This window comes from Pinus tabuliformis, chromosome Q (assembly GCF_031772625.1).
Source record: "Pinus tabuliformis cultivar Carrire ecotype Pingquan chromosome Q, CPIR1, whole genome shotgun sequence".
NCBI classification, from domain to species: Eukaryota; Viridiplantae; Streptophyta; class Pinopsida; order Pinales; family Pinaceae; genus Pinus; species Pinus tabuliformis.
Genome location: NC_142296.1, coordinates 1,264,202,446 through 1,264,215,238, shown reverse-complemented (window position 1 = coordinate 1,264,215,238; position 12,793 = coordinate 1,264,202,446). Strand labels below are relative to the sequence as shown.

The following is a 12,793-nucleotide window of genomic DNA, read 5'->3' as shown; positions in this document are numbered from 1 at the left end:
CCTGCTAGCCCAAGCCGCAGGCACCCTTCAGTTACCCTTGCGTTCAGTAGTGAGTTGTTCTCTGGTATGTTCCTTTGTTTAGTAAGGTGCGATCGTGGCCAAGTTAGCAGATTCATAACTCTTTTTAATGTAGTAGTAAGACTGGCTAGACTAGGCCCCATCATGCTTAATTTCGCGTGGCCCGCTTTCCCACATAGCTTGTAGATTTCTTCATCCAATGTCACGCTTTTCTTCCGCAGCTGTGCCCAATCTTCATCAAGGTTGTGAAGCTTCAATCTCCCTTGCCGAATGGCTTCTTGCAACTGCAGAATTTTTTTCTCCAAGTCTTCGCACCATGCCCTAATTATGAGAGCTGTGATCCAGTGATTCTTTGCTGCCCTCTTGATTTCCTCTCTTCTTATCAGCGTTGGGGTTTTTTCTGTGCGCTAGTTTTTGGCTTTTCTCACCTGGTGTACTATATATAATTTTGTGGTGATTCAGTCGTAGAGGGTTGGTCACACTGCCTGCTGCCGCGTTGGGTTTTGATGTTTGTTCCTCAGTCTAGGATGTGCTGGAATAGCGCCCAATTGCACCCTTTTCCCTCGGTGAGCATGTCACCTGCTTTGTGTTGACTTCTTGGTCCCTGTTCGATGTCAAAATTGTAAGCGCATTTGTCTTTTACCTCCGCACCAGTTCCCCCTAGTCTTTTGATGTGTGCTCCACCTCGTGCAAGTGTCACACACAACATCCCTTTCATTGCCTCGTAACGTTGCTGGTCCAGTGCCACCCCTTCGAATTTGTCTAAGGTTCCATCTACTCCCGTTACCTCCTCATATGGTGGCAGTTCCCTTGCTTCGAACATCACGCACCATAGTGAATTATTCATCATGTTGCAACTCAACGTTGTTACCTCGTGCAATCGATTTTGCTAGCATTTTATCTCATCATCTAAATCCGAAGTACAGGAACTTTCACATTCCCATGAGATTCTACCATCTGCTGTCGGGTTCACCTGATCCTGGTCTTGCTCTATTATCTAGTAAATGCACTTGAGTTCATCGTCAGTGTCGTCATCGCGTACAGGTTCGGTGTAGCGTGCGCCTTCTGCCGGATCTAGCAGAACTACTATGCAAAGGGATTTCTTCTCAAATACCATCTTCCTCTTCTTCAGGTTGATGACCCCATTCATATCTGTTGCTTAGTCAATCCCTAACAGTGCGAGATAGGAATTACTATCATCAACAATTTCTATTACTTCAAAATCCATTTGGGTGCTCACGCCCTCAATATCAACCGTCACTCCTTGCAATCTTCCCATGGGCACGATATTTTGTTGGTTTGCCATTTGTAATTGAATTGGGGACCATTGCAATGCGGGCCTACCCATTCCTTCCTAGGTTTTTTTAGGTAGCACATTTGCGTCCGACCCTAGGTCTAGAATTACTTTATCCATTTCATATTCACTGATCTGCACTATTAATGTCATCTCTCTTCCCGTGTGAAATGCGTGCTTTCCCAACTTTCAGACTACACGGGGTTCACGATATCCTTTGCATCACATTGTCAACTCCTGTAACCCTTTGACTGCCTTATTATCATGCAATAGCTTCATGCAAGTCTCCAGAAAGGTACTAATCATGGATGAATCCATCCTTGACTCTGGTTGGTCCTTACTACCTAAAGATGACGCTTCCGCAAAGCTCTTCTTAGCTTCTGTTAGTGGCAGTCTTTCCAGCCTTCCTACAGTGATCAAATATGCTCTTACAAAGTGATTTTGAAGTATTAAGGTCAAATTTTGTCATTTCAAAGAGTTTTCAAGAAAAATTTGGTCACTAGGCATTAGGCCTAGGGTTTGCCCAAATGTCAGTCCATGTCATCATTCAGCTGAGCCTATCATCATTCAGAGGGTTTTCATTATCATGTCAGTGTCGAATGAGTCATTTTACACCTTATTCATGCTTCAGTTGTGCCTAGGTAAGGTCATTTCCCTCTCCTAGGGTTTTGAAAGCTAATTTCTCTTGGACGGTCAAATCATCAGCAAAACTTGTATCTTGATGTTCATACACCTTCCCCTATCTTTAAAGTACCTTATAAAACACTTCCCATCCCTTAGATCCGCCAAATTCCTCATTTTTGCACAAACCCTAGTTTCTAGCTACAACTTGGCAATTTTCTAGGTTTGGCCTGTGTTTTGCCCTTTTCGACCCCTTCCCCTCACTCAATCTCTGAGATTCCACTTTCCCCTGCTTCCTAACATCCCTCCCTACTTCCAAACATTTCCCCAAGAATTTAGAAACCCCCTATCCCCTTCATTTTGCTCCATTTCGACAAAATTCCTTGTTTCACACATCGGGACAAGTTGCACTCAAATGATGTTCCAGAGCAATAAAAGATGAATTTTGGAAAATTGAGAGAGGTTTTTTTCCACAACATGCCAAAGAAGAAAAACCTCCTTCACTTTTTGTATAGGTGTCATGGTTTTAGAGAAATGTCAAAATTACAATCGCCGGATCCAAGGCGGTTGGCCAAGGCACAAAAAAGGGGAAAGAGGCCCGATCCCCTCCATATCTTGGCTGAGGCCTCACTGAAGGATCAAGGCACTCAATAGCCTATCCACAGCTCAAATCCCAAAAAATTTTGAGAATTTTGGGTAATTTTGGCATTTTTTGGAAATTTACAGGTTTTGGCTCCTCAATGGGTCTCACCCCCGGTGAGACCCTTTGTCATGGCAGCTCCTTTTTGCAAAAACTCAGCATTTCTAGATTTTTCATGCAAAGTTACATATGCCTATGGATGGACTTGAGTTTTTATGGAGTTTTGGGCCTCCAGAAGGTCAAAATACATGCAAAATTTGACTTTCTGCCCCTTTTTTGAACTGTAGAAAGCTGTCTTGGGAGATTTTATTTTTTATAGGGAAACTGAACTCCAAATTGAAAAATTCCAGTTGGGTTGGAAAGTAGACTCAAAGACCTTTCCAACGAGCTATCCTACACCTGATTCTGACACCGGGAAGTGCCTCAAACAGAGCTCTCAATGTGCGCGACCCGTTGAGCAGATGTGCGCGACCCGTTGAGCAAACTTTGCCAGATTTCACTATACAGCTCGGAAAAGCACAGTTTGACTTGGTTTGACTTTTTGGGGTTGAAGATGATTATATTTGATGTAATTTTTGTAACTCTAAGACACTTTTACTCTTGTTTAACACTTATAGAAGATTCATTCATGTCAAGGGTAAATATCTAATGAATGGATTGGTTTCCTAGCTTATAGAGGCAAGTTGTTTTGACTGCCTAGATTTTAGTGCTCAGTTAGAATTAGTTGAAACAGCTCCTAGAAGGATGAGCTCGACCCCTAGAGGCAAGGGAAGAGGTTGGCTTGCCTATATTATATATTTTCTTAATCATTTTCAGGGGTTGGAAGGTTGGACTCTTGAGGGAGAAGCTATCATTGTATTATTTCACTGTATCTCTGCAATTTTTGGCTAAGGAAGACCAGGGTTTTGCAGTCATCTTTGGGATTCTTGTGGACTCATGTGTTGATGGTGTGTTTCTCCATGTTATTGTGAGCTTTGTTATGTGATTCATTTCCTTTCTATACTTCTGCATATTAAACAAATGAAGTGTTAAAGTAAGAATTCATGCTTGCCATGCTCTAATTTTAAGTTTGTTTAATTTCGATGTTTTCTACTGTCTAAAGAGAATTCAAATTCATTGTTTTCTCTCTTTAGCCTTCTTATCTTTCATTCCTAACCATCCACTTCAGTCAAAGACATCAGCACTGTCTCCTACCTCGCCCCAAGGAACCCCCTGCAGAAACTGTGTCCAATCCCCGCACCCAAAATTGCAATTCCTCAATTTGCCACCAAAAACCCAAAAAACCCCAAATCAACATTTTTAATCAGTTTACTAGCTTAATATCAGTGTTACCTTGTTGGTCATCTCATTCCATTGAAGATCTGCCGAGATTGACCGGAGAGAGCCTTCTCCTGCCCCGTAGGGCTAGCTACGAGGCTAAATGGTTTGATGTAGCCTTGAGGTTTACCTTTCTCAGCCTGAGGTGAAATTTCAAGCGCTAATAGCTTCCATAAATGTCTCCTTCGCGCATTGCAAGTTGAACTCAGGATCCTTTGTAGGAGCCTTGCAAACCCATGTATCTTCCTTGGGCTGCTTCCATTGTGGTCGCGCCACTTCTATGCATCATGTTCATATTGGGGTCTTCCTCGCGAGGTTCAGATTTCATCATCTAGATGTTCTGAGTCTGAGGAGGCTGGAGTACCCCCTTCTCAGGCATATGTGCGATCAACTGAGGGAAATTCGCCGGTTCATGATCAAACTACTAGCAATGTGAGCAAGACATTCTTGTTGGATTAGTACAATCACATGTGTAGTGCCCTAGTCCGCCACAATTGTTGCAAATTAACTATCCTCGGCCCCTACCTAGCCCCATTCCTCCTTCTCCTCACCTTCGACCCTGAAATCCACCGTGCGCCATTCCTGCAGCTAGGTCAAGGCCTCGCATTTAAGTCTGCATCCGATATGCCGGAGTCCTATCCATCATTAGTTCATAGCTACGACAAGTATGCTTATCATGTCCTACTGAACTGCAGAACTTACAAAATAATTGTTGTGGGCCCTGTGTATAGTTCTGCAATAGATGGCAATTGTCCATTGTATGCTTTCCTCCCACCTGACAGATCACGCACCAGAGCACAGGCACCTCACTTGGCCCTGCTTGTGCCTATGGTCTCAACTACATTGGTCCCCCTCCTATTAAATAGTACGCGAATATAGGATAGTGACCCTTGTCATGACCCTGAGCTTTACATTTTATACACGAGACTTCTTCACACGCCTCTGGTCGTGGCACCCTATTTTGCTTCAGGCTCTACATCTCTAAATAGAGGTTTTGCAGTTGCGCGTGGATTTGTTGAATTCCCAACCCAGTATCTTGTATTGGAGTTTCATGTAACCACCTCATCACTATCTCTAATGCTTTAGCATGGGTTGAGATCTTCTGTTGTGACAGTGCCGTCCTCAGGTGCGGTGTTAGGGATGCTACAAACCAGGTGCGATGTTGTGCGTCTGAAAGCATCATGTTAGCCTCACGGATCATACTCTTAAAGGGATGATCCAGATCCCAGAGGGTCTTTCCTCGAAGCATCACAATTTCCTTGAATCCGATGATCGACTGTGTTTCCGATTTCAGTCGGCTAAACTCTTTGTTCAATTTATCCTAGATCTCTGTTATCCCGACATTTGGGCGATCGCTAGAGTGATTGATATACCATGTCAACGCATGATCCTGCAGTGTTCTCACCAATGTAGCCTTCTTAATATTATCATCTGTAACTCCTTGTGCTTCCCATACTGCCTTTACCACGAACTAGAACTATTCTTGTTCCTCATTTCCTACTACTTTAAATACGGGCAACATGATTGCACTCGCCATACTAAACCTTGGGGGTGGTGGAGGTGGGGTGGGCAAAGATGGAGTGGATGTAGGTGAAGTGGTTGACAGCATGGTTGGGGGTGGTAATTGCAGAATGCGCTGCTTTATTAGCCAGACCGCACTTCTTGTGGAGAACCCAACGAGCTCCTGCTCACTTTCTTGAGAAAGTGAATTCAGGGGACTATTCTCTAATCCTTCGATCCCTTAGTAGCTCTTTTTGCTCTGCGTTATCCCAGACATCAATGGATTCACATAACCCTTTTTTCACATAGCAACATTTTAATCCAGGTATTTAAGGATTTGATGTACTTACCTCATGGTCCTTTGAGAAAACATCTTTCTACTTCACTGTAGCTTATAGTCGTGTCTATTGTGAATTCAGTGATAAACCATCCTATTATCCTGTTGAGCCAATGGTCCACAGCCCGCGCGTTCTTATATTCTGATGCCTCTAGCCTGCGCACTAATTCCGGCGTCCACAATATCGGCTGATCAAGCTTGCTCCCTAGCTGTCGGCCAATCTCACAATCCAATCATACAGTTCAAAAGAGAAGGACACGAAGAAGATCTCATGGATTTTTGTATAGACGTAATGATCCAGCCAACTCTTCTTCGAGATCCGCGGAGTTTTGTTTTCTTGTACCACAAATTCATGAAGCTTATGATCTAACCACTCTTCAATTTATTTCTTCATAGCGTTCCAGTGTTCCGACATCAGACATCCCTTAGGAAGATCCCAATCCCAGCAACGAAACCATTTGTTGGCTTGATGGGGCCTAACCCAGGTTCAAAAGTATTTTAGCCAAACAAATCCCGACACTACCAGCCCTTTCGGCAATTGTCCGTAGAGCGCAGACTGAGGTCTCAACCGAGGTAGTATGGGAGGGTGCTGGAACTAGGTTTCCGCACCCTAGGGATGTCTTGATGAAGTCTGGAGGGGTCGCAAACCAGTCTTGCACCTTTACACCGTTCCACGTAGCAGTTTTCCCTTCACGAGGCCTAGTGCAGAGTGTGATGATGCGTAGCCTAGATCCGTTACCCGATTGGAAGTATTATAAATCTGATTTAGTTCAGTGGTTCTTATTGGCTTATTCAACCCTTTTAATTGGTGCGCGCAATCATAAAACATGCATAACATATAACAGGACATAAACATCCATATCTGCAAATAAAATGCACAATATCTCAAGATCGGCTTATCTTTTAACTTCAGTTCCAATACATTCCAAGTCCACCCTATGCACTCAGCTACAGGGGTCTGCGCACATAGCTGCAGACTCCACTAGGCCTCTGCGCACACAACTACAAAGCCTCTATCTCCTATTACAACCCACGACTTGGACTTACAAACTCAGAGCGAAATATAGTATTCAAAAACCCATACCATTCATAAGAATTTCCAACTTAACTGACTCTACCCCTAGAGCCTTGCTCTATTTATATATTCCCATGGTTCGCAGACCACAGGTAAGCCAACACAATCTATATTAAATTACAAGATTTTTGGGTGGACTACCCTTTGACTTGACTCCTTATAGATCGCACTCCACGCACTTTGTGGAGCTTTCACCACACTATTACCCAGAATTGCGGGCTTTAAGCCCCAAAACCATTACGCATGGGATCCATTGCCCAACATTCCTTATCAATTTGGAGTTTAGCGGCTGCAATCTTATAACCTAATCACATTGATGATGGGAACTAGGACTAGGGGCTAGTTTGACCCATGAACTATCATGGATATTCCACTATATAGTTCTTCACAACAAATATGATAATATTATATTAAAAATATGAAATTCTACACTATTACAATTTTATTAAATTTTTATGTTTGTAGATTTTATTGTAATTAGTGCATCCATGTGAATGGAAATCATGTAGAAAATAGAGAACGAAAAAATAAATCTCTCACATGCACACATGAAATATGCAAGATTTTCTATCAAAATGTCACAACATGTATAAGCTTCACCTCTCTAGTATAAACCCTCAAAATTACACAACCTACCTTGTCATAAAGTGGTTCAGATTCCATCTTGGAGATGTCTAAAGTCAACAGGTCCAAACAATAAATACATCAATGAAATTGTTGCTACTTTAATCTTTCCTTGAAGATGTCTCAATGACTCGCAATTTGTCCTAAAGAGGAATATGGTTTTGTCTCTAGATAGCAAAATTTCGAACTTCCTTTGGTTCACTGAAATGTGCCTTCAACAAGGATCAAAATAATTCTCCCACAGACTATTCAAGGGGAAAATTTTGTCAAACTTTAGTCAATCCAATACTTTAACTTCATGAATAATGTAAATCAACCCAAAACACCATTGAAGGTTTCAAAACCAAGTCTCAAATTTATCATGAAATCTTATCAACAAAAAATTCTCTAGATCAAGAGCTACAGATGTTTTTCAAGAAAGGGTCGAATAGGTTTTAGAGAATGCCTAAGATCAGCCTCTAGAAGTGAGAAAATGACCTCTAAGGAATTACATAGAATAATTGAGAATCGTGTTTCCAAGGAATGAGTTACAAATTGTTTCAGGGTCTATCCACAACTAAAAAAACATAATCTTATGGATGCCTAATTTTAGAAGGCATAAATTCTGAAAATAAGACCTTTATTCCTTAGACAAATACTTAATTAGTCTAATAACAAGCTGACAATCTTTCAGATCTGCAGATACTAAGACTTAGGGAAGTAGAAAAAGAAACACTGGTCTACATCTTAGATAAGCCCTAAAGATGCTTTAGATCTTATGTGAATAGGAGCCTTGACATCTCAAACAAAACATGCCATAAAATTTATAAATGTTGCTTCAAAAACCTGCCATGACATGCCTTAGAGTTAGTGTGGATTAGACCTCAGTAGTCTGTGTTAAGTTGACCAAAATGAGTCGATAAATAACTTCTTTGGAAGGTCAAAATTTTTCCATGAGAGAGGTGAAAACAGTGCATAGTAAGCCCTCCTTAAACCCAAAGAAAATTATTTAGAAGATATGAGCAAATATTCCCACCAGATCTACCTCAGAAAAGAGGTTTAATACTCTCATAAAAGAACTTGATACCAGTATAATAACCATAACCAAGAATTTAACCAAACAATTCTTCATACTTAGCCTCTTCTTCAGATTGGTGTTACTAGCCTCTTCTTTAGATTGGTGTTACTCCACGAGGCCACAAATCGACCTAATCAGAGATATTCATGAGAGATTCTTTCCATAGGAAGGGAAATGAGCTTCAATTTATAGTAGTCATGGAGACTTCTAGGAGGGGCATCTAAAGGAGCTGAACCATTCGAAAGGAGGGAAACTGACTTGATCATTTGAAGGAAGAATTCAATTTTCAAATTATTTTTGGAGCAAAAAATCCCCATAGATATTAAGGCTAACTTAATTTGATAATTTATCCTTAATAAATCCCTATTTTGATATTGACTAGGAAGGAACCATTTAATTTTAAATTTCTTATATAAAGGAAATGGCTTGTAGCATCTCCTTTGGGATTCCTGAAAAACCAAATGGGGTTCCATTCTTTAAAGTGACATATCTCCTCAACTGTGAGGAATTATGAGGCGTACAACCTATCATTGGAAATGAAACGATGAGGAGAACCAAATGGTGATGGTCTTGAGTCCAAAAAAATTGATCTTTCCATCCAAAAACCTCATCAAACGTGAGGCATCATTACTACATCACATGGGATTTCTATCTTCTAAGAATTATTGTCCATTTGAGCTTCCATCTAATGCAATCCATGATGAATATTAAGGGCATTCGAGGATCGATGTTGGCATCAATGATAACACCATTCAACAATTGCGACCCCATGAAATATCAAAGTCCAAGTGGAAAATTATATGAATAGATTTCATCATGTGATTAATGATAACAACAAGGAGATATGACACTATACTTAATTGTGGAAATGCTCACCAAAAGTGCCCATTTCATACTAGTTAAGACTACATATAAGACATGCAAAACAGATAGAATTTTCATTGATGAGATTGTAATATTTCATAGAGTGCCTAGGAAGATCATATCGGATAAGGGAGCAATGTTATCCAAAGATTTTGGAGTAGTTTCAAAGAGGCATTGAGGACTTAGCGAAACTTTAGCAGTTCTTATCATCTTAATACGGATGGTCAGACAAAGAGTACTAACCATATCCTCGAGGAAATGTTACATATGTATGTGATGGACCAACATAAAATATGGGAAGAGTTTCTACCATTGGTGGAATTTTCCTACAATGAAAGTTACCAAATTTCCATCAATATGGCACCATTTGAGTTCCTATATGAGAGGCCTTCTAGGACACCTCTAAGCTAGGGATGGCTAGAGAACCAGGTATTAATAGGACCCAAAGTAGTACACGATATGGAAGAGAAAATGACTATGATCAAGGGGAGGTTAAAGGAAGCCCAATATTGACAAAAGAGCCATGAAAATGCCCATTGGATCAATCACAGTTATGAGGTTAGAGATAAAGTGTTCTTAAGAGTAAGCCATTAAAAGAGTTCCATAAGATTTGGGGAGGAAATAAAGATTTCTCCTCGATTTGTGGAACCATTTTAAGTCAAAAATAGGAAAAGGATAATAGCATACAAGCTTGCATTACATGCATCATTAAGCACGTATGCGTGATGTATTCAATGCTTTTTTTTATGTCACTACATTTTAGATCCTTCATACGTTATTGACTTGAGTCATTTATAGATCATAGGATGAGGGGACGATGATGGTAGAGCCATTTTGAATTTTCGATCAATAAAATTTATAGCTTATATGGCGACCAAGTGAAGTTCCGGTGGGAAACTTATAGTCATAATTCCTCCACTTGGGAGTTTGTCGAGGAGAAGCATCATCATTTTCCTTTCTTGTTTTGAAGACTTTGGGACAAAGTCTAGATTGAAGAGGGGGTGTATGTAGTGCCTCACTCTAGTTTACCTGAGATTTACATTGTCTTGATTTTGAGACATAGTTTGACCTCTATGCTATTCTTTGAGGACATCATTATGCTGACGAAGACATTTTATGAGTTTTTCTTAGACACACATTTCATGATATTATGGTAGTTTACTATCATTATGATGATGTTGATGTTGATTATGGAATTTATATGTGATCATTTATAATGCTTACCGGATGATGGTTATATCATATTTATCATCTTTTATTGACTATTTCCTAAGTGTGGCAGAAAAACAGGACTATGGACACAACTTGTATCATGACAGTTTGAGTCACATTGTGATTCATGTTTATGTTTCGACATTTGATATTGATGTAAATAGTGGGTATTCTTATATGGATTATAATAACGGGTGCTTTCACAATTTTGCAGGCAATAATAAGTATTAACTGGATGATCCAATCCTTGGAGTTTCTCGATGCTATGAGGATTGGACCATGGATATGGTCATTGACGAGGAAAAATTAAGGGGCATACATCAAGGAGAGCCTTGATCTATAGTCACCAAGAAATTATCAACAAGGGGGATGAGGAGATTATTCAGTTTCCATTTTGCCAATATTTATTTCCATTTTTCGGATCATAAGTGTTTGAAGGGTAACCTGTGGTCACCCTTGGAACATGAGGTTCTTGAAGGGAATAAGAGTTGCTGCCGTTGGTATCAGATGGAGGATAAGGAAATATATGATTTGGTTAATTCATAAAAACTTAAGGATTGATATGTTATTAATATCAAGTTAATGTAAAGTTTAATAAGTAATAACTAGAAAACTAAACTAGGTATGAAAGCATAATAATCGAAATAAATGGCCTAGATAATGTTATTAAACTAATGCCTAAAACAATGTTTAATGTAAGTAGGAGTTAAGTGAATAATAAGTACAAAATTAATTACAAGATATCATTTTTAAAAGGGGGAATAATCTAAAGTTAATTTGAGGTATACATAAGTGAACTAAAATCTAAATAAATGTGAGCAAGAATTAAATTATTTAAATAAGTAATTTTGAGAACCTAAAATCAAGATAACCTCAACTAATTGAACAAAAAATCCTAAGAAGATAACTAAATTTGAAGATGAGAAATTTAAGAAAGTAACTACTATTAATTGAGACTCTTGGTTATTGAAAAATGTAACTAGTGTTAGTCGTCATAATTGTGTTTGAGTCATGGTGTAATGTATTTATCAAAAGAAAGAAAAAAAATGTTATGAAAGAAAAAAATATTTATTAAGCATGGATTTCATGCCTTATTATTTTATTCTTAAGTAAAAGTCTCCTTTGTAGGCTTATATGGTTTATGTCAATAGTTCTTGTCCTTGTCATCATGTAAAAGACCCTTCTTGGGCTTCTTGAGTCAAGAAAGTTTTTTTTTGTCAAATATGTAATTTAGGCCTCCTCCACAAAGTTGACTAAAATAAGGATAATTCAACCTAATCAAGGGAATTTTACCTCATAGGTTCACTATATAAAGGAAACAACTCGACCTCATTCAAAGAATCAACTAAGAATTTTGATCCGGAGTAGCTGGAAGGAGAAAAGAAGACTGAAATTCCCAAGAAGGAGAAAACCCTAGAGAAGGAAAAGGATAAATTTTTAAACCAAGAATAAGTTGTTTTTTTCTCCCTTTGACTCACATATGCGAAATTTTGAAGCTGCAAGGGAGGCCAAAATTTCATATCTGCAATAGGGCTGAAATTCTGGAAGTTGGGGGCCAAAATTCTGGGTTGTTGTTGGGTTGAAGCTTCTAGACAAGAGGATACTACTAAAGTTTGCAAAATAATATTGGAAGGCTAACTCGGTGAATGAGGAAGGTCTTTTGGTCAGGTCTACGGTATTGGTCTATCTCAATTTGATTTACTAGGGGAAGGGTTTAACTAAGTTTTCCCCTATAGAGGGGTTTTAGCCCTCATTGAGTGCCTACATTTGGTGTTGTTGGTATTCATGTTTTAATTTGATGATTTCTTAATGAAAAGAACATAAAATAATAACATAAGGAAAATTAATAATACTACAATAATATCACAAGTAATTATCAACATAAGAGAATATTTTTGTCTATTTGATTTTCTAACATGGAATTAGAGTTAAGGTGAAGAAAGAAGGAAAAATGAAGCTTGAAGGTCTATAAGAAAAAGGGTTAACGAAGGAACAAATGAAGGTCATTAAGGAAAAGATAATATAAGAAGAGAATCCTACTATCTATAGAGACTATGAGAACCTTAATGAAGACATAAATCAAGTTAGAAGGAGCCTCCAACTATAGGGCATGGAAGAAGAGGAAATATATTATTCTTGCTAAGCATAAAGTTTTGGATTTTATTCAAGGACAAATTAAGAAACTTACAGATGATGTAGGGAAGGAAAAGTACGGGGTAACTAAAATATTGGCC

The 12,793-nt window shown here is 39.1% G+C and overlaps 1 protein-coding gene across 1 annotated transcript in view; it reads left to right on the top strand.

Annotated features, from left to right (window-relative positions):
• Positions 1–10,790, top strand: part of LOC149224404 (uncharacterized) — an 80,307-nt gene extending 69,517 nt beyond the window's left edge. Inside the window, exon 2 of the mRNA XM_089388179.1 lies at positions 10,774–10,790. Within this exon, the coding sequence (XP_089244305.1) occupies positions 10,774–10,790 (17 nt within the window). The remainder of the gene's footprint in view (positions 1–10,773) is intronic.
• The last annotated feature ends 2,003 nt before the right edge of the window (positions 10,791–12,793 follow it).